The sequence below is a fragment of the Haliaeetus albicilla genome, chromosome 2 (genome assembly GCF_947461875.1).
Source record: "Haliaeetus albicilla chromosome 2, bHalAlb1.1, whole genome shotgun sequence".
NCBI lineage: Eukaryota > Metazoa > Chordata > Aves > Accipitriformes > Accipitridae > Haliaeetus > Haliaeetus albicilla.
Window position 1 is genome coordinate 15463236 of NC_091484.1, and position 20803 is coordinate 15484038.

Consider the following 20803-nt stretch of genomic DNA (forward strand, 5'->3'; position numbering starts at 1 on the left):
CTGCAGGGTAATGCAAAAGCTAGATCAGGAGCAGGAAGTGATGTTTTCACTGCTGATACTCATTTGACAACCTGCATTTACCTCCTGTGCCTGTATCTCCCTTGGCAGTGTACGGCTGTAACTTGTATACAGGTCAGGGAGTCAGAGGCCTGTGCCCAAGACTCTCTGGGGTAATGCAAGCAGGAAAATCACTGTCACATTGAGAGAGTCCTTTTTGGAGTTCTTGGTACTTTTGGTTGTGGTTCTGTCACTGTGTTTGGACCTCTTGCCCTTTACCATGTGGGCAGGGTCATTTGGGCTGGTGGGAGGGATTGTGTCACTGTGGTAGCCACCCAAGTGCCCCTGCTGCTAGGGTGTTTCAAGGGACATTTGTTAGGACAGCTGGGGTGGGTTGATGCCAAATCCATCCCAAAGAAGCAGTAACAGAGGTCTCTGGACTGGGCTGGTTTCGCTGCACGGTGCCCCTGGCATTCCTATAAGGACATGCTAAGGTCCAACTGCTGTTCCCCATTGCTCTCAGCTCCTCCTGCTTGGGAGGGTGCTGCAAGTTGCTAGCAGTAAGGAACGACTGTGTCAATGCCCTCTCTCCTGCTTAGTTTGAAGGTGTCCCCACCTACCCAGATGTTGGGCGAATGTGGAGTATTGTTGACAAGTACAAGGTGACCAAGTTCTACACAGCACCCACAGCTATCCGGCTGCTGATGAAGCACGGGGAGGAGCCCGTCAAAAAGTGAGTGCCAGTCCCCAGTGGCATGCGGATCCCTGGCTCTGGCACAGCCAGAGGCTCCAGAATGGGGATCAGGGGCCCCAGCTTCCTCTCTGAGCAGCAGCTTGCCCAGTCAGACCAGGATCTTCTGCCTTCTACACAGCAATACGCAGGCCATGCTTCTGCACTCCCAGCACTAAATTCACTATGGCACTTCTGAGCAGGTCTTCCTCTTTCACCATAAGCTGCAGCTAAGCTCAGAGATTGCAGGTTCTCCCTGCCTCTGACCCAAAGCTCACAGAGGGGTGCTGGGCAGAGAGCCCCTCTGTGTGCTGCTGCTTGGCCCAGGGAAGGGAAGGAGCAGAACCAAGTGGGAAATTGGAATGGAGACACCAAAATCACAGAGGTCTCCTTTCTTCCTCCATGGAAGAGGACTGAGAGGGGTCTGAACTATGCCTGGAAGCCCCAAGTACACTTTGGGTAGCCCAGGGGTTCCTGCAGGCTCTGCTGTGCAGCAGGCTCACAGCTGCTTTTCTCCATGGCCTGCTGAGCCCCTGCCAGCCCCCTCCTCTCTGCAGGCACAGCAGGAAGTCTCTGAAGGTGCTGGGGAGTGTCGGTGAGCCCATCAACCCAGAAGCCTGGCTGTGGTACTACCGCGTGGTGGGAGAAGAGAGGTGTTCCATTGTGGACACATTCTGGCAGACAGAGACAGTGAGTCCTCGCCTGGGTGTCCCTGGGACCTCTCTTTCCCTTGTGCTCCCTGCAGGGTGTCTTTGCAGGTTTGCCATAGTGTTTCTTTGGTTCTATGTGAACTAGTTGTTTTGCTTGCCCAAGAGACTCCAGTGTGGCCTGCAAGTGTTGGTTCCCCTTCTTTCTTTCCTGGACCTCAGGCAGGCTCCAAGGGGAGACCTTCCACTCCAAAGGGTCCCTGCCGAGGTCTGCTCTGGACCCTGCTCTCCTCCCTGTCTTTCTCTCCCCCAGCAGCTCCAAAGCTTTGTGCCCAAACACAGGCTCCCTGTTCCCTGCCGTGTCCTTCCCAAGGCCCCATCTCCACCACTGCCCCAAGCAGCCTGCATCTGACTGGGATGTGATGTGACCAGAGCCAATGCAAACAGCTGTGGGATGGGCTGGCATGGCCCAAACTCATTTGGTTTTGCCTCTCTTTGCAGGGTGGCCACATGCTGACACCCCTCCCTGCTGCCACCCCCATGAAGCCAGGCTCTGCTGTGAGTACTTCTGTTCTCCTCCCCAGGGGCAGAGAGGGCTCCCCAGGGGACAAGGCAAGGCACCGCAGCAGCAGCTGGCACTGTCTGTACCATGGCATGGTGGTTACCAGCCTGCCCAGGGTGGTTGTGGGATAGTGGTGCATGTGGGGACATGGCCACCACCCAAAATCCCAGGCCTACCCTGTGCAGCTGCGCTTACAGGCCCCATGTGCTGCAGCCTCTCCAAAGCTGCCCTTGCTCTGCCTCCCCACATCCTCTGGTTCGTGGGGTTTTAATGTGTGGGCTCAACTCCATGTCTCCTTGCTCTCTGGTCCCCATGGCAGACGTTCCCCTTCTTCGGTGTGGTCCCTGCCATCTTGAACGAGTCGGGGGAAGAGCTGGAAGGAGAAGCAGAAGGCTACCTGGTAAAGAAGGGCTGATCTTCCCCACCTTTTCCTTGTCCGTTCCCCGTGAGCTCTGGGACCTTCCTGACAGCATACACACATCTCCGCTTACTCTGGGTCCACACAAGGGACACTCTTGGGTGGTAGGAACTCCCTTCACTGCCATGACTCTCTGGGATCTTTATGCTGTGAACAAGCTGTTCAACTGATCATTAAATGCACTTGCACACATGGGTGGGGCAGGAGGATGGGAACAGCTTTTCAGCCAAGCTCCTTCCCCCATGCCAAGCCTGGTGAGACTTTCCCAGTAGATCAGCACTGGGCAGCAAGTGTCTGGGTGTCATCACTCACATCACTCTCTAGCATCTCTGTCGCTGTGGTGCAAAGCCTGGGTTATTGGTTTTGCTCTCACTGACTCAGGTCTGCATTTTTCACTATCAGGTATTTAAGCAGCCCTGGCCAGGAATAATGCGCACACTATATGGAAACCACCAGCAATTTGAAACCACATACTTCAAGAAGTTCCCTGGGTACTATGTGACAGGCGATGGTAAGGTTGTCTGGGAAGTGCGTGGCTGCAGAGGCCTGGGGACAGCAATTTAAATCTTGCCATGTTCTGGCCTCAGAATTCCGTATCAGTTGCTCCAATGGCTGGCAGTGCTTCCTCACGCTGTCATTTCTGGCTATTTTTAGGTTGCAGGAGAGATAAAGATGGTTATTACTGGATCACAGGGCGAATTGATGACATGTTGAATGTTTCTGGTAAGAATGAGTTTTGTCTTTAGTGGGGACCAATGTGCTTTCTGACACTAGTTAAGAGAGACATGTTGCTTTATGGGGGACACTACTGCATCTGTTTCTGACACTAGTTAAAAAAGGCACCTTGCTTTATGGGGGATGGTTCTGTATCTGTGACTCTGCCTAGCAACCTGTCCTCAAAGTGGATCTAATTGCTGGGTCAGGGTTATTTCCAAGACAGATGAGTTTGTGACTTGGTGACTTTCTGCATCATTTCCTCTGGAGACAATGCACTGGAGGGAAGGAACCTTCTGTAAACTCTTAGAGGAGATCCTTAACCAGCCAAGGTGCCTCTGTGCTGAAGGATTTAGGGCTACAGGGAATCATAGAGGTTGGGCAGGACCATGTGGTCCCTAATCTAACCTGCTGATCCATGTAGGGCTAACCTCGAAGCTGGATCAGGCTGCTCGGAGCTGTCTACAGAGGTGGAGATTCTCCCACCTCTCACCTGAGTCTTTGAGATTCAGCTGCTTCTTAGCCCATCATTTTCCGTATACTGCATTTAATAGCTCCCTTCCTCCTTTCCTGGAGGCTGTAGCCTACAGGTACTTACTGGTGGCTGTGAGATGTTGCTGTACTTGCCCCTGGATCAAACTAGATCCTTTCATCTGATCAGCAGTGCTTGATCCTCCACCAACTGATCATTCTGGGAGTTGACCACCTTCCCATGGTTTTCTGTGACAGCAGTCCCAGTCAGAGCGCAGGTACAGGAGCAGAGGTGTACAGGAGTGAGTTGTGCCCCTGCCCCGAGATGTAGAGCATTGTCTCATCTCCCCATGGCGATGAGCTGGAGCAGTGCATGGCAGGGCTGGTTCCTGGGCTCTGCAGATCCAGCCTCTTCCTCCTCTGCACCTTCCAGCTGACCATGTGGGCAGGTCTCCTCTTACCAAATCCAGCTCCTCCTCAGCCTGTGCTTTGTTTAATCCCGTGAGTGTGAACAGTTCATGATCTGTTAAAGAAAGAACCCTAAAGTTGGGAGGGAGAACAGCCAGGGGAGGTGGCCTCACCTGCAGGTGAGTGATAACCTGTCAGCCTTTTGGGCAGCCCAGCCCCTGCACTGCTGAAAGGAGTTTCTCTCTCCAACTGTTGTCTTTCCTCAAGCAAATGAAATTGATGCTCTCAAACCTATAGTTCAGGGCCTTCTACACCTGCAGACCTCTTCCTCTCAGCTGCGAGGAGGCTGCAGGACCCCAGCCCTGTGTGAGTCTGTAAAGCATTGCCTCTCCTTGCTTCCAGGCCACTTGCTGAGCACTGCAGAGGTGGAGTCAGCCTTGCTCGAGCATGCCGCCATCTCAGAGGCTGCGGTGGTCAGTCACCCACACCCCCTGAAAGGCGAGTGCATCTACTGCTTTGTGACCCTGAGAGATGGCCATGAGTTCACCAAAAACCTGATGGATGAGCTGAAAAAACAAGGTAACAACAGCCAAATATTTGGGAGGTTACATAGCAGGGAGAGGGAGGACAGTGTTGGGCGGGTGATGGAGGGGTTAAAGGCTTGGGTGCTTGATGAGGGTGCGTGTAGTCTGGGGAATGCAGCGTGGACAACTGCGACAAGGTGCCCCCTCTGATTAGAGAGCACGGCTGGTGAAGACTAAAATTAGTTCTCCCGGCCTTTGGCTGCTCATGTGATGCCATCTCTACCTCTAGGGAGCTGGCAGCCACATGAAGGACTGGGGTACCCAGCAGGCTTTCATTTGCAGCAGTGCTCTCCTGTGTGGGCACGGCTCTTGCTGGTACATTTTGACTTGCTGCAAGGATCATTTGGTTGCTTTGGGGTAGTGCTCTGGGCATCTGTGCTCTGATCTCAAGAGAGATCTTCTGTTGCTATATGCAGCATTTAATACATGAAATGGACCTGTGGCAGTTTATTCTCCGTAGGGACCCAACAGCAAATCAGCCCTTGCTCTATCAATATGGTAATGGTGATTGCTCTAGCCATTATAAAGGTCTCTTGAAGATGGAAAGAATGAAAAAATGAGTGCTCTTGCCTTTGGGAAAATGTGCTTATAGCCCCATTGGCATTGCAGGTCTTGCTGCCCCCTCCCACAGCCCAGAGACTTGGGTGCAGCAGCCCTAAGAACTGCCCTACCATGTTCCCCAGGAGCTGGGCTCTGCATGTCTTAACTTGGTCATCCTGCCTGAAAAGGATGTGTGTGGTATCTCCTAGTACCTACAGTGAAAATTGTTATGGTTTTTTTTTGCAGTCAGAGAAAAAATTGGACCGATAGCAACGCCTGATTACATCCAGTATGCCCCTAGCCTGCCCAAAACCCGCTCAGGTAAGGGGCCCAGTGACAGTTCTGGGGAGAACTGAGTAGTTCCTGCCCGTGGAAGGAAATCAGCCCTAAATTGCTTGTCCAGGGCCACTCAAATTCAGGGGGGGAGCAACCTCAGGGCAAGCAGGATGCCACAGGTCTGGGCACTCCCCACTCCTGCTAAGGATGCTGAAGAGATCCTGACTCCTGCTTTCCTTTCATGGCTGTCATTACAGGAAAGATTACCAGACGGATATTAAGAAAGATTGCCAAAAATGACCAAGATCTGGGGGACATCTCCACTTTGGCAAACCCAGGCATCATAAAACATCTTTTCAACAGCAGATGTGACACTAAACAGTAGCAGCATGACCTGTCCCTGCTGAGCGGAACGGTAGCAGCAGCAGTGTCCTGATGAGCAGGTCCCTTGAATAACCGCTGTCTGCCCTGGAAAGGAAACCTTCACCTGTTGAATGTACAAACATTATGAACGAGGGAAAGGCTGGCTCTGGAGAGGCTGTGTCTCACTGGCATGTCCATGCATTGGAGGAGTGTGTGCATTGTGTTCCAGATGGGTATTGTACATCTGAGGTTCAGCCTTGTGCACAGAGGGACTTGTCCTCCTCCCTTTTCAGCACCTCGTTCTTGAGTTTGTTTGGTTTTGGTTTTTTTGGGGGGGGGGGGGGGGTTAATTAATTTTATGTAATTGAGGGGCCCTGGCACCTTGTGCACTGTGGGAAGGAACTTTGGGGGTTGGAGGGGAAGTGGTGCTGGAGTTACTCAATGCAGGCAGGCAAGGGAGGTGCATCTGCCACTGCTCACATGCCAGCTAAGCTTCCTTTTCTACTAGGAGTGCTGCAAGCAGCAGGAGAACTTAAAAACACTCTCACATCATAACTGTAGCTGAGTTTTAGTCTTGTATCCACTGTCCAAGCCTGTTGCTAGCAGAGGTCCCCTAGCCTGAAAGGGAGTGAGGCAAGGCTCAAGGGAGCTCTGTGCTTTAAACAGGTTTTTTTTAGAGCAATTTGATACCAAGATCTGCTACTTCCTAACTGCCTGGTGCCAGCTGGTGTGTTTTTCCAATCCAGGGTCCTTCACTGGCCATGGACACGATCAGAAGCCACGTATGGTCTTGGAGGAAAAGTCTTGGTCTGACATGTTCCACAGAGCACCCCTTCCACCTGCTCTGCTGCCACCAGCTACAGCTGAACTCAGGTTGCACAGCTGGATGCTCCTTTTGTGTCCTGGCGTAGGAGTGGGTGCTGTTGATTCCAAAGAATGGAGGGGAAACAAAGCCATGCAGAGGCACCTTACCCATTGCAGGCAAACCAGGCGCTGGGTTATAGTGCACCACAACCATTGCTACAGCAAACAAACCAAGGCAGGCAGGGCTGTGTTAGTTCTAGATAATGTTTTCTCATCAGGAAAAAAAAATGGTGGAAAGTCAGCTTTTGCTTAAATCTGACATAGCTTTATGATGATGAGAGGAAAAAAACCCCACTAGCCCAAGAGCCTAAGCATCACAGGGGTACTGCCAAAGGCATTCTTCTTCAAATGAATTATACTTAACTCCAGCCCTGGGTTGAGCTGGGAGAGATACCTCCTTTGTAATATCTGTATGAAAATTGCATGTGAACTGTTTGATTTTGCACTTAAACCAAAGGAGAAATGGGCTTTAAAACTTGTTGCAACAGCTGTTTTGGCGAGTGCCAATGTACAGGCTTCACCTGCAAACGGAGCTGACTTTTGGCTGGGCTAGAAAGGATGAGGCAACTGCCTCTGAGGCTGGCTGCTCAGGGCAAGTGTTGCAGGTGCTCTGTTGTCCAAGTCCCAAGTCTCACTTCTTACCTGCTGCTCTCACTGGCACAGCACTTGTCTGTGATCTATAACCTCACTGAGTGCCAGCGTCCCCCACAGCTCTGTACCACTGGATGGTGCCACCTTATTGACAAGGATTCCTACATTATCTCTCCTCTGTTACTCTTTGTCTGCTATGTAATTTTGGCTGGAAACAGCTAGAATTTTATCCCAAATGGAATAAAGTTCAAGGAAACAAAATGGAAACAGGCTTAGAGTGTGTGCATGGGTTGTCTGCTGTTGAGCCTGGGGGAGATGGGGGGGCTCAGACATTGCTGTTGGACCTGCCATGCCTGCCCCTAACTGGGGTATGCTTTGGGGGATGTGGAGAGGTAGGTTATTGCCAGTGTGATGCTTTTTCATGGACTGGGATTTACAGGCTGTGACACAGTTCATGCTGCTGCTCTGCACTGGGGCAAGGGCAGAAGCTCTGGCTCCAGGGCTGGAGCCTGTACTTCAGTTTTTCCCTTGTCTCCAGCCAACATTGTTCCACTAAGGCTCATGGAAAACACAAAACAGTGCAATAGCCATCTGTCATCAACCCCCCCTCCCCCCGCATAGGACCAGTGCCAGGGAGATGGACAAGCACCCACTGTGAGCAGCCAAGGAAGCTCAAGGCTGTTGATAGCTGTCTCGCCTCCACACCAGGCCTGGTCCTCACCCAGGCACAGCAATGGATACCAGCCTCTGCCTCCAAGGCACATCAATGGATACCAGCCTCTGCCTCCACTCTGTGGTCCCCCATGTCACCTTGGGCTCAGGCCTCACCAGCAGCTGCCTCCAGCAGCTCAGGAGCACTGCTACAGTGCTCTCCTGCTCCTCACAGCTGCCATCTAACCTTGTGCCCTTGCTGCTCCAACAAACTGCACAGTCACAGCTCCAGGCTGGGAGCGTTTCCTCCTGGAGATAGTCTTCCTGGCACCCCTCACTGCAGCAGATCTCCATCCAGTGGTGCTGGGCCAGTGCTGTGGAGCCAAGTGCCAGGACACATCTCCAACATGGTGCTGTGCAGCCCTACAGCAACCACAGCAGAAACTGGTGGGTTGGCTTTAGCTATCCCTGGTGTGAAGGTACATGAAAAGGCCATGCACAGGTGTACACCTGACCAGGGAGGAGGCAAACACCTCCCCTTCGCATCTAGTCTCAAGCCAAAACTGGCACAAGAACAGCATATGTTTTAATCTCTGGCTGGGGGTAATCACCCCCCCCCCTCAACAAAACCACCACCCAGGAATTGTAGAATCAGTCACACTTTTATAGAACTGAACTGTTTCAAGGTGAAAGACTGATGATTGAAGCACACAGCACTGCTGCAATACACCCAGCAAGGTGCAGGTCTGTCAATCAGCATGTTCATTCTTCAGGAACACTGGTTTTATGCTGCTTCTCTCTGGTGTCACTAGAAGGGTAGAGCTGAGGCTGCCTGGGCGCTTTACCAGGGCACTGCCAGCAAGGTGCATCTTTTATGTTTCCCCTTGAACTGCGTGGCTGAGAAGAACAAGGCAAAAGCCCATGGATAGAGAGACTGCACTCCTCTGTCCCTCTGCTGCTGCACTGTTCCCACTGATTCATGAAACCTGGAGGGAGACATGTCTCACCATCCACAGGTGCTGGTCCCAGAGTGAAGTGCTTGGCAGCTGGGGCTGTGCCCACTCACCCTCTCCTACCATTCCTCTGCTTCCTTGCCACAGCACCCAGACTCGGCCCATCCCATGTCCCAGCAGGACCATTACTGAGGCTGGGGCTCCCTGACACTGCTTTTGGGCTGGGCTGTACATGCTGCAGCAGACTAGCTGGGAGATGCTCAATGCATGACTTGCAGTGAGATGCACTGGCACAAGCCTTTGGGGATTCAGGGTTTATCAACATACTGGCTGTGACAGAAGGCTCCAATTTAGCATCACACTGGGATCTGCCACCATCATTGAGGGATTCTTGTGCCATGTCATGGGGATCTGTTGGACAAGGCTGCAGGAGGCAACAGGAGCAGATGCAGCCTTGTCTAGCACAGAGGCACCATTTGGGCTGAGTACCGAGTCCAACAAAGCAAGCAAGAGGCCTTTGGGCAAATTACACAAGGGCAGCTGTCCCTTGTGCAGGAACCCTGAGGATCCTCAGGCACAGGGAAGAGTAGAAATTGGGGCTGGAGGGGCCATGGGCATGTGGAGCTAGGCTCCTCTCTTTAACCTGGAAAGCACTGAGGCACTGGGCCACAAATCCCACAGATGAAGGCTGTTACTTACACATACACCTTTCTTCTCCATTCCCTAAGCTTTGGGGTTGTGTGTCTCCAGAAATAACCCAGGACCAAGGAGCACAAAACTGGGAACAGCATGAGTGCTTGTTGTGGCACGTTCACCCTTCAGCTTTGCTGTACCAACCCCTGCCCACAACCTAGACCCCAAGGGAACACCCAGACCAATGCAGTGCTGAGATAACAGCTGGGACACATATGGGGCAGGGCCCCCTGAGCAGGCAGAGCAAGAGAGTCCCTTCTTCCTGCAGGAGGAATTGCAGAGGAGAAGCTGGGGCTGGCACACAGGACGTTTGAGCAGTTTTGTCCATGCAGTCCCTCATCACAGTCCCCAGCACATCAGACCTTGGTAAGCACACCCTAAGGAGAACATCCCTGTGGCAGATCAGCTCTTCAGGCAGCAGAGTGAGGCGGGCAGGATGGGGCATCACCTCCTCACACCAAGTAAGGACTGTCAAGCACTGCTACCCCAGCTGCTACCCCACCATCTGCATGCTCGATTGCCTTCGTCCGCAGGAGGTGGCCGGCGGCCTTGTTCATCACCATCTCCTTATCCTGTCTGCAAAGAAAAGGGCAACTGAGCACCTGCAGAGCAGAAAGCATATGGCATTCCATCTTGGACAACTTGATTCATGTTCCCTGCCACAGCATGGGGCAAGTAACCAGCACATAAAAGCCCTGAGGCTAATGCAGAGGTCTCTACAGACAACAGTTGCGCCTGTTTTGTGCCTGCCAGCAACAGTGCCCTTTTTCAGCTGGGCCATTTTGGTCTGATTGCTCTGCACATAGGCAGTGTCAGGTTCTGAATGCTGCCAGAGTACATTTGTTTCTAAAATTGTACGAGAAGGACTTTAATTTATAAGCTATGGAAACATTTCTATGGGCCTATGAGTGTTTTAAACAAAACCAGCAGCTATTTAGGGTAGAACACGACTGCATTAAGCCTTCAGGTATTTCTGAGATCGCCAGGGCTTCAGAAAAGCATGTGGCTGCATCCAGAACCCAAAAAGCGCTCCCAGAAATCAGGATGAGACACACCAGTTCCACATGGCTGTTTGTTACACCAGTAACTGCCAGCACCAGCTCTATGGTTTTTCAACAACTCGTTTGGCAGCAGGTACAAAGCAGCAGTTCAGCGTCTGAACACAGTGCTCAGAGAACTGCTGACAGGGGCAGAGACTGAAGGGTCACATCTGTCACCTGTACCTCCACCTCCCCAGAGACATCTGCCCTGCTGCTATGCTCAGACAGCACAGAGGGGAAAACACTCCCAAACCAAGTGCAAGCTGGAGCAGGTAACCACCCTGTTACACAAGCACGTTTCTCACCTGACATAGACACCAAAAATACCGAGCTCTGAGATGCACTCAGACACTTGTAGGGGACTGTGAGCCCTCAGCAAGTAATTCATTGCTGGCTGTGGTTTGATCTTATCCATCAAGATGTAGGAGGTTCTCTCAGGGCTGTCTCTGATCTTCTCCAGAACCTGCCTGAGCTCTTCCCCATAGAGGTTGTTCCCTGACAACAAAACCAGCAAGTCAAACACTTCCCAGCACAGCAGAAGCTGTTGGCCCCAGCTATGCAGCCTTGGCAGCTCAAAGAGACCCAGCCTTTGCCTCCCCACACCCCAGCTCTGGGGCCTTAGGGAGCTCCTCCAGGAGCAGCACTACCTACGGCCATAACTAGTCCCCATGGCTACAAGTAGCTACAAGCCACCCCACCCCACCTTTTATCCCTCAGCACAGGACCAGGTACCATCACAGAGCTACTGCCTCTCCTGGATACAGCACAAACCGCAATAAAAACCCACACGGACCCAGTCCAACTCATACCTCCACCTTCTCGCTGTGGCTTCAGCACAAACCGGTCAGGGTCAGCGATAGCTGCAGCAGCTATTTTGTCACCCTCTTCGCCCTGGTAGGAAAGGATGGCAACAGCAAAGCATCAGGGAGGAGCAGGGGCTCCTTGACAGACCCCTCTGTCAGGGGTCAGGATCAACAGGGTCTCCCAGGGACCACAACAAAGCCCTCTCATCTTCTTAACCAAAGAGAAACATCACACAGGCCAAACACACGTCTGCACATTTGTTCCTGCTCCAGCCCCACTCACACTCACCATGTCCAGGGAATAAAGTCCAGCAAACGTTGCTCTTATTCGAGCGATAGCCTCGGTGCGGCCAGGCAGTAATCTCTCCAGCGTCCCTGGCCGGCTCAGCTCCTGCTGGACCTTCTTGGTGCCTGCAAGTTGGGTAGCAATGTCAGGGCACTTCACTGCCCTCGATCTCTCCAGCAGCAACCGTGCCTCCCAGTTCTGAGACAGAAAGAGAGAAACCATCCCATCAGGACAAAAGAAAAAAAAAAAAAAAGTAGGTTTTCTATACTCTTTTCTGTTCAGTTATTGACATATGATTTGCTTCCTCCCTCCCTCTCTGGCAGGGATGGGGGGCGGGAATAGCACTCCAGAGACAAGCAGACATGCATACATGGATTTCCCACCACCTCTGGAAACAGCACAGCCAGGTTAGTCCACTGTCTTTGCCTCCACCCCCTCCCCAGCTTGTCCAGTGCTGCCACCTCCAGACAACAGTAAGATCTGGTCTGTATTATTATTACTTGCAGCCTAATGGTCCTAGCAGAGGACAGTGTGATCTGCAATCAAGTCTAAACCCTTTGAGCAGGTGCCAATACCTGTGTTAACGCACATTGTACAGAAGCAATTCAGTGCTTTGGTAAGACGTCACCACATTACTGGTTGTTGGAGAAGAAAGCCACTCATTTTTCTTATCACGTGAGTGCCAGGGACACCCACATGCACTGCAGAGTCACAGCTTCCTGATGCTATCAGCCACGCTGGACAGGACTAACCCCATTCAGGACAGGACAGAGGCCCCTGGGATCACAGGGCATTTCAAACTCGCTGGCAAGGCCGCAATGTGGGCAGGAAGAGCGGTCAGTACTGACCTGCTGGTCGTAGTTCTTTGGCACGTAGCCCTCTCTGTAGTACACCACTGCTACCTCCTGGCCGTCACTGGAACAGAAACCAGAAGCATTCACAGAACCAGGCCAGTCCTTGCCCACCTCTGCCTGAACCCCCCAGGACCGGGGGGCTGCAACAGGGTCAGGCAGACAACACATTGCAGCATTTGCCCCTTCTCTTTGGCCTCCTGGGCTGTTCTGCTCCTGGCTGGCTCTGCCAGAGAAAGCCGAGGACTGCAAGCCCTGGCTCCTCTCCGCTGAGCCCCAGCTGGCTTGCCCTGTCCTGAGACACGGGGAGCTGACACCTGGCCTCTGCCCTGACTAGCCAAAGTCTCAATTAGTTCAGGCACCCAGCCCAGCAGGACGGTAAGAACCTAAATTTTTTTAATAGCTTTTGCCACCAGGAGCCAGGCCTGGTTGATTCTTGAAGCTGGGAGGGAACAGGGTCCTTCTCTGGTGGCAATTCAAGGCAGAACATCAACTCAACAACCTACCCAGGCACCAAAACATCCTGCCAGGGCAGGGCTGTCAGCATACATGTAGCACCACACCCCCAAGCTTTGGCCACTGAAACTGTGTGCACAGTCAAGGAAAGCAGCACAGAAACTGCTGGCAGCCAGGCAGTGTAATTAATTGTAAAGGCATTCATCAATAAGAGGAGAGGATGTTCTGGAGGAAGTACAGTGGATACACTTTCCCCTTAACTGTCTGACGATGACAAATGTTATTCACTAATTAAACACAGCAGAGGCACCAAAGGTCAAACCATGGAAAAACTAGCCTAACTACAGAAAAAAAAAACATTGGCATGAAACCATATCTTCCTTTAGGCTTGTACAGCTCCAAGCACATTACCCTGGAAACAGGACAAATGTCACGCTTGGGACCAACTACCAGCACTTGGAGTCTACGACCTGCACGTCCTGGCCTCCACAGGGAGCGGGCAAGACACTGAGTGCATTCAAAACCAACAGATACCATAAGGACATGTAACGCTTCCTCCTGTAGCACTAGTAACTCAGCCCAGCTCCCACTGGCAGAGCATCACGTGAACGGTAAACAGGAAATGTCTTTGTGGAAGCCTCTGAAATAGCCAGATGTATGTGGAGGAAGTGAAGATCCCACAGAGCTCTGAAGGCTGCAGCTTGAAGGAGGGAAATTATGTTTCCAGCTGTAAGGGACTGATGTGTGTATGCAAAATCTCACCACTGTGAAAACAAAATTATTTCAGCTCTAAGGGGAAGCAGCAGCCTGGAGCATGGAAGAGAACTACTTTCTCAGAAAGTCACTATTTACACTCAAAACATACCACCAGCTCTGTTTGAAAATTCCCATTTACAGCCCTGTGTGCCCAACACACAGCCAGGAACGCGCACCTTGGCTCATACTCACATATACAGCCTCTTGGCATCATCCAGAGACCCCTTTTCAAACACATCTCTGAAGCGCTTCCTGATGACCCGAATATTCCTGTTAAGAGAAGAGTAAGAGAGTCACCAGGCTGCCAGAACACTGCAGGAAACAGAACACATGCCTAAACACTCTGGATTTTTCCATACTCACCTTTCACCTCCTAAGTTTCTAAGAGATGTCAATATTTTGTTTTTTTTTTAATCCCTACACAACAGATTCACTCACTGTTGGCTTCAAAGCCAAGAGCTGCAGACAGACAAGTGACTTCCTGCAAGTTTTATCTCCTTTAAGCTTTATAGTCTTCCCTCCACACAGTGGCAGTGTGGACTTGCTGATCTGGAGACCGTGCCATACACCTCCCACTGCTCTAGCACAGGTCCTGGGCTAGATCTCATCAAAGCACTTCTTTCTCCCAAGTTCTTTACTCCACTGCCGCGTTGCTTACTTTGCCCAGATCTTTCACAATGGGTTTGAAGCTTTGTTAATTTAGCTTTTGTTAAATACCCTGTGCCCAATCCCAAGTCAAAGAGCAAGCAGGACCCTCATTAACCCCGCTCTGCTCCTTATTGTCCTGCCTAAGAGACATGGCCCACAGAAAAGCTACCACTGGTGCAGCTCTGAGGACTACACAGGCACAAAATCAGCAAGGAATCAGCCCTGGAAACCAGAGGCTTTGATGGCTGCTGGTATTTCCAGCAAAGAGCTGGTGACAGGCTTTGGGAGGCTGGTGAGAAGACAAAGGTGGGTGCTGAGGCTAGGCAGGAGGCCACCAAAGGAACGCTGAAGAGAGCTGCATAACAGACCCCAGAGAAGTCCAAGATAAAGGCTGCCCTGTTACATACTAAGACATGACCCCTCACAGTCCCAGAAATGATAAAAGTGTTTTTACTTCATCCTTGAGTAGGTGACAAAGTAAAAAGCAAACAGATTCTGCACACCTCCATCTTTCCCTGGCCTGCTCCTATGCTCCCACTGACACGCTGTGCCTGCTGGAGAGCCTGGAGATGCCCCACAAGCTGCCTTGAGGTAAAGACTGTGATCTGGCAGCAGTTCGCTCTGCTTCCCTTTTCCAAAACTACCATCTCCTTTCTTTCCCATCCCAGGAAAATTCAGCCTTTACCTGTTCCAAAGCTCATTTTCTATACATCGCTGATCAAAAATGTTCCTCTGGACTTCTTCCACTAGAAACATCACCACAGCACTGGAAGAGATACCAAGGACATCATTAAACCCAGAATCACTCCACATGCACCCAGGACCACTAACTTTTGATCTCTGTGATTCAGGCTTCCTGCACTGCTCCTGCTCATTTTCTCCAGTGTTTCTAAGGGTCAGCATGCAAATGGAGAGCAGTACCGATCCTGCATAATTACCAAACCAGCGGGGAGCACAAGCACAAGGGCAGGAGGAAAAGCAAGCTCTGCACAGGGTTGTTAAACCACACAACTTCTCCAGGGTCCCTCTGCACCTCTCCGCCTTTGTGACACAGCAGCCTTGTGCGCTAAGACAACCACATTGCTCTTCCCAGGGTGCCACAGGCTTTTCAAGAGCAGCTTGTCTTGCAAACAGGCATCTTTCAGAAAGCACAATTTCAAAACTTAACACATGCATCCCCAGGGGAGACAAGATAACCCAGCCTCCAGCACTTCCTCTGTCCTTACCTTTGGGAACCGTAGAGCTCCCAGGCTTTCGCAATACCCAAGGCAAGCCCTTTCGATGGGTTGTTGGGCAGCAGGCGTGATGCCTCCTCAGACTTTCCCAGCATTTTCAACACCCGCCTATGGAACAAAAAAAAGTTATAAATGCCCTGACCAGACCTAGGGAGCAGGAGTTTGAAGCACACACAAAGACACGGAGTGCAGCAGGCCATGTGGTGCGGCTGCTGCAGCGCCAGGCAGCATGAGCCAGAGATGCTCCCTTACCCGTGGACTGCTGCAGTGCGGGAGGTGAGGCCTCCAAAGCTGGCAGCAATGGTGTTTATTTCTATCTGCTTCAGAGCTGGCGTCCCATCCACCCCACAGTCAAACATGTAATCAGAGCGGTTTATGCCTAAAAACACAGACTGAAACAGAGGGGAGGTGAAGCGGGCTCTCCTGTTGCCTTTAACTGCAAATCCCTTTGATAATCTCACTTCAGAATCCTCCTGGGGCAGATCCTGTCACCGTCATTTTGATAAAAACCTCTGCAAGACATGCCTGTGAGTGCTTTGGCCCTTGCTCAGGGCCCACAGCCCTCCTCAGTACTCCAGAAGAGTTAACTACAGTAGTGAGGGTAAAGGAGCTTCTGCATGGACAGCCTGTCCGGCACAGGTCCCAACATGGCACACGTCCTTGCGCTCTCCTGACTCCCAGAGGACAAAGACAAATCATGTTAAATCCTCCCAGTCAAGACTGACTGTCTCCAGTATCACTAACCAAAGGGCATGACTGTCAAACAGGGCAAGGTCCTGAGTTCACAGGCTGTAACCAAGGCACCATAGCGCAGAGAGTGACCGGCCTGACTACAGGACAGCAAGCTTGCAGACAGAGATCAGGCAATCCCACCACAATGCAAAGGGGCACGGCTGTTGACAGCTGGGGTCTCCTGCCAAGGTACCTGAGACAAGCCTTCCTCCAAAACTTGCATGTGGATTCTGAAGAGTTGAGCTGTGAAGTCATCTACCTTGATGGTGCTAGAGAGAAAGAAAGACCAGATCAGCCCCCTTACACCATCACAGGGGAACAAGAAAATTAATTGCTCTCTAGAAAAAAACCTTAGCATGGACAGTTTTAAACTGAAAGAGGGTAGACTTAGATTAGATGTGAGGAAGAAGTTCTTTATTGTGAGGATGGCGAGACACTGGAGCAGGCTGACCTGAGAGGTTGTGGATGCCCCATCCCTGGAAGCGTTCAAGGCCAGGTTGGATGGGGCTTTGAGCAACCTGGTCTAGTGGAAGATGTCCCTGCCCATGGCAGGGTGGTTGGAACTAGATGGCCTTTAAGGTCTCTTCCAACCTAAACCATTCTATGATTCTATGACATTCTCCAGCACAAATGGCAGGGCTGTAGTTAGATCAAGTTCTACAGCACTGTTAAGCATCTCACCATGAATGCACTCTTCATCAAGGGCCACAGTTCATAACCATAATGCAAATCTAGTTTGCTCAGCACAGCCATTCTACGAAAAGTGCCGCTGTAAGAGGTGACTTTCATTTGCAGCGCAGAGAGATGGGGCAAGCAAAAGCAAAGAAATGCAGAATTCTGCAGAAACAGGAAAGAAATCAGAAGTCTCTGTGCCTGCACACAGAGTTCATACAACAAGCTGCAAGAGCTTCATCAAATTCCCCATCCTGTTGAGCTCCAAATCCTGCACACTGTGGTGCCAAGTGCTCCAGTGGTCACAGGAGAGCAGGTCCGGCTTTTCTTCAGGGTCCCAAATCCCTGAGCCAATTGTGAGCAGCACCTCCAAGGAGCTGCCCCGAGACACTGAGCGGGAGTTGGTACAAGGCAGGCGTCTGAGTGCACGGAAGCCCCAGGCGCTGCGTTCTTTAACCACAAGTATAAACATGTCCCCAGACACAAGCTCTGGTTGCAGCCAGCTCTGGAGCAAGCGCGAGCATTAAAGCAGCTCTGAGGGGTCAGGCTTTAGCAAAACAAGAAGGACACTGGAAAACAGTCTACTTTGCTCTGTCCCAGTGCCAGTGAGCCAGCAGCACCTGCACAGACAGGCAGCAGGAAGGGAAATGGGTTTTGTGGAAGCATCAGCGCTACTGATCAGACTATGGGGGCCACAGTCAGGGATGGTCGCTCCAGCACAGGGCAACAACCACAGGTAAAGCCAGCAGAGTTCACAACCCAGAGCTGAGCAGTCCTCCAGCACCCAGAGCTTGCAGGTCACCTCCCCAGCATGGCTGGGAAAGCAGGGGACACAGGGTGACTGATCAGCAGTAGGGGGAAGGAACAAACACCTCTTCATAACTGCAGGCAGGCAGCAGAGCTGGTGGTTATTGGATAGCCACAGGCAGATACAAAACAAGACCAAAACAGACTACTAAATCTAGGACTCAAAGAAGCCTCCAGCAATTTGAATTTAAGGTCCAGGAGCCCACAAACTCACAAATAAGAATTCACAAGCTTAAACACTGGCAAAATTTAAGATCATTGCAGGGAGTCAACTCTTGGCCAGATATCCCATCTTCTGAGGCCCAAGGAGACCCCAAAACACCAAGACTTGATGGAAATTAATCTTAGGACAAATAACATAGCAAAGGAGACAACTTCTGCAGAGGACAGGAGTGCCCGCCTCAGCTTGAAGGACATGAACGGATGGAAGGTAGGAATGCCTGAAAGATGATCAATGCTTTGCATTTAAAATATTTCATTAAAAGGCAACATGCAAGAACGTTACCTGGCCAGAGTACGCTCCAGGAATTCTTTGTTTTGACTAATAGCATCCACTAGCAGGTTAAAATCTTGCTGAACAGCATATGCTTGTTCAAACAGGGCACTTGGTACTGCAGACGGAAGCAGTGTGAAGGGAGCGTAATTCACCACCTGCAAACAAGGACGGAGCAGCAGAGCAGTCAGGTCTCTGCAGTTTAAGTTGGGCTAAAGAGGTGCTTCCTCTGCTTGTCTGAAGTCACCCCCAGCCCTCCTCAGCGCACCCTGAACAGACACATGGCCTCAACCCTGCTGACCCCTGACTTTTGAGGGCTTTGCTTTACAAGCTGTCCACAGGGCACTGTGGAGGCCGAAAGCAGGTGCTCCAGAGCTCAAGCTGGGCTGAGTGCTTCCTTCTGAAGGATGCTTTGTTTCCACCTTAACTGGAGAGCACTGTCTCCAGAACACCTCTCTTTCAGAGAAAAGGTGAATTTGCCAGTCCTGGGTTTTGGCCATCAGAGTCGCTTCCTTTGATCCCTGCTCACTGAGTCCCAGGGGTGACTCTGGACTCCTGGTTCACCCCACAGCTCAGGCACAGGGCCACCCTCAAAGACAAAACATTACACCAGAAAGAATTTCCCAATTCACCTTGATTTTTACATAAGACAAGGGACACTGGCAGCGTGTTTGGCCTCTCCTCCCAGCCTCCCTCTTCCTCTCACCCTTCGAGGTTCCCTCACACCCCTGACCTGACCATGGCGTTGACATCAAGGAGCAGACCCCGTGGTGGAGACCTCCCTTCTCATACCTCTGTCAGCTCCCAGCACAGCTGCCTGCTTGCCCCCAGGCTCCTTGGGGACCCATCCCCGATGGTGTCCCACCCCTCTTGCACAGGGGTACTTCTTCCTCTGAGATCCCTCACAGTAACCCCCTCCAACAGGCCGAGCCCCCCATCAGCACCCCTGCCCCAGCCAGCTGCCACAAATTCACCAGAGGTAATCCCGTGCATCAGCCACCCCCAACCCCATCGCCTCGTCCCAGGTATGGGGGGAAGGTCGACTTGTAGCCGGGAGCAGGCCAAACACAGAGGCCCCTCCGAGGGATGCTCCCCGGGTTCAAAGGATCGTACGGGTGTCGAGAAGCTGGGAGAGGGATGAACTCCCACCACCACATACAGGCAGGGCTCTTGGCAATTTCCCAAACCTTTCCAGATCTATCCCTCTCCTTGGAAAAGGGGAACTGTATCGCAGGGCGGTCTCTAGGGGAGGCGCAGTCACGAGCAGGATGGGGTGCGAGTTACAGCCCCCAGGTCGGTCGTGCTTCAGCCGCGCTTCAGCCAGGCAGCCGGCTGCTCGCCGCAAAGCAATGCGCGCTGACCAGGGCGCAGCAAACCCAGGGATGGCAGCCAGCTCCTCCCCGCGCTCCTCTCGCTTTGCTGACTCACACCCCGGCCAGGATCGAACACGTCCCGTGACTCCGCTCCGGCACTTACATCCGACGCGTTGGGCTCCCGCTCGGTCCGCATCAGCACACCTTCCAGGAGCGCCGCGTCCACGGCCACCGACGCTGCCTCCTGGATGGCCGGCTCGTCCCGCAGGACGCCTTCCCAGGGCGCGGCCATGGCCAGCGCTGAGGAGGCAGAGCAGAAGTCACCCACCTGGCCCCCCGCGCCTCACCTTCTTTCCCAAGAGGCAGCCTGGCCCTGCCCTCTCGGGGGGGCGGCGGCGGCGGGCAGCCCGGGAGGGCCGGGCAGCACAGAGCTCAGCGCCGCCCTCGCTGCCCACCTCGGGCGCGGCGGCGGCGGCGGCCACACAGGGGCCCCGCGCCGGACGAAGGCACCTCCATCCACACCCCCAGCCGAGACCGTGGCCAGTCCCGGCCGGCCAGGGCCGAGCCCCCGAGCCGAGCCGAGCCCTGCCTCGGGAGCCGGCACCGCGCATTGCCACGGCCCGAGGCCGCCGCTCGCCGCAGGAAGGCCGGTGCGGGACCCTCGGGGCGCTGCAGGGCACGGGCCTGCGCAGGGCCGCGCCGCGACACCCCTTCGCCGGCACGGCACGGAGCTGGCCTGGCCCCCGGCCCCTCGCTAGGCCGCGGCCCCCGAGGCGAACGCCGGACCCGAGGCAGCCCCTGCCGCCCCCCTACCTGCTCCCGGCCGCTCCGGCCCGCCGCTCCGCCCGCCACCAGGCGATTGGACAGGCCTCCCACCCTCGCCCCGCCCGGGGAACCGATTGGCAGCGCAGGCGACCTACCAGCGCGGGGAGCGACACCTCCGCGTGCCAATGCAGCCGACTGGGGGAGGGGGAGGGGGAGGGGACGAGTTGGGAGCGCGCGTGCGTGCCTGAAGCAAGGGGGGGGCGTGGTACCCCGGCGCGGGGGTGCGTCACGGGGACGTGTGACGCCGTGTGACGTGATGTCAGGCGGGCGGCAGCAGCGCTGTCGGGGCGCGAGGCGTGCTGTGGGGCTCGGGCGCTGGGGGTGCTCGCCCGCAGCGGGGGGCTCAGGCTGATGAACAGCGTCCGCTGCTTCCAGGAGCGACGCTGCTAACCCACAGAGAGAAAAATTCTCGGCCCTTCCACGT

At 53.2% G+C, this 20803-nt stretch overlaps 2 protein-coding genes across 3 annotated transcripts in view; one reads left to right on the forward strand and one right to left on the reverse strand.

The window, feature by feature from the left end:
• The window catches only part of ACSS2 (acyl-CoA synthetase short chain family member 2), a 34486-nt gene extending 27054 nt beyond the window's left edge, over positions 1-7432 (forward strand). For both annotated transcript variants that reach the window (XM_069807283.1, XM_069807290.1), the window contains 9 exons: positions 597-730; positions 1285-1417; positions 1876-1932; positions 2256-2336; positions 2757-2865; positions 3009-3077; positions 4350-4526; positions 5318-5392; positions 5605-7432. In XM_069807283.1, coding sequence (XP_069663384.1) covers positions 597-730; positions 1285-1417; positions 1876-1932; positions 2256-2336; positions 2757-2865; positions 3009-3077; positions 4350-4526; positions 5318-5392; positions 5605-5732 — 963 coding nt within the window. In that variant the 3' untranslated portion in view covers positions 5733-7432. The remainder of the gene's footprint in view (positions 1-596; positions 731-1284; positions 1418-1875; positions 1933-2255; positions 2337-2756; positions 2866-3008; positions 3078-4349; positions 4527-5317; positions 5393-5604) is intronic.
• GSS (glutathione synthetase) lies at positions 6046-20424 on the reverse strand. Its single transcript, XM_069807301.1, has 14 exons — positions 20368-20424; positions 19718-19854; positions 18254-18399; positions 16463-16538; positions 15790-15929; positions 15529-15645; positions 14988-15068; positions 13847-13924; positions 12440-12506; positions 11595-11789; positions 11312-11393; positions 10808-10997; positions 7944-10038; positions 6046-7910 (listed from the first exon to the last, which is right to left on the reverse strand). Exons 2-13 carry the CDS (start codon positions 19844-19846, stop codon positions 9915-9917), a joined length of 1425 nt encoding a protein of 474 aa, XP_069663402.1. The 5' UTR covers positions 19847-19854; positions 20368-20424; the 3' UTR covers positions 6046-7910; positions 7944-9914.
• Between the last annotated feature and the right edge of the window lie 379 nt (positions 20425-20803).

Bases quoted from the DNA above. Each gene is read 5' to 3' on its own strand.
- GSS (XM_069807301.1), bottom strand. From the start codon at position 19,846: ATGGCCGCGCCCTGGGAAGGCGTCCTGCGGGACGAGCCGGCCATCCAG. The intron at 15,069-15,528 runs GTAAGGACAGAG...TATCTCTTCCAG, and splicing joins GAGCTCTACGGTTCCCAAAG to TGCTGTGGTGATGTTTCTAG. The intron at 13,925-14,987 runs GTAAAGGCTGAA...TTCTCTTAACAG, and splicing joins GAAAATGAGCTTTGGAACAG to GAATATTCGGGTCATCAGGA.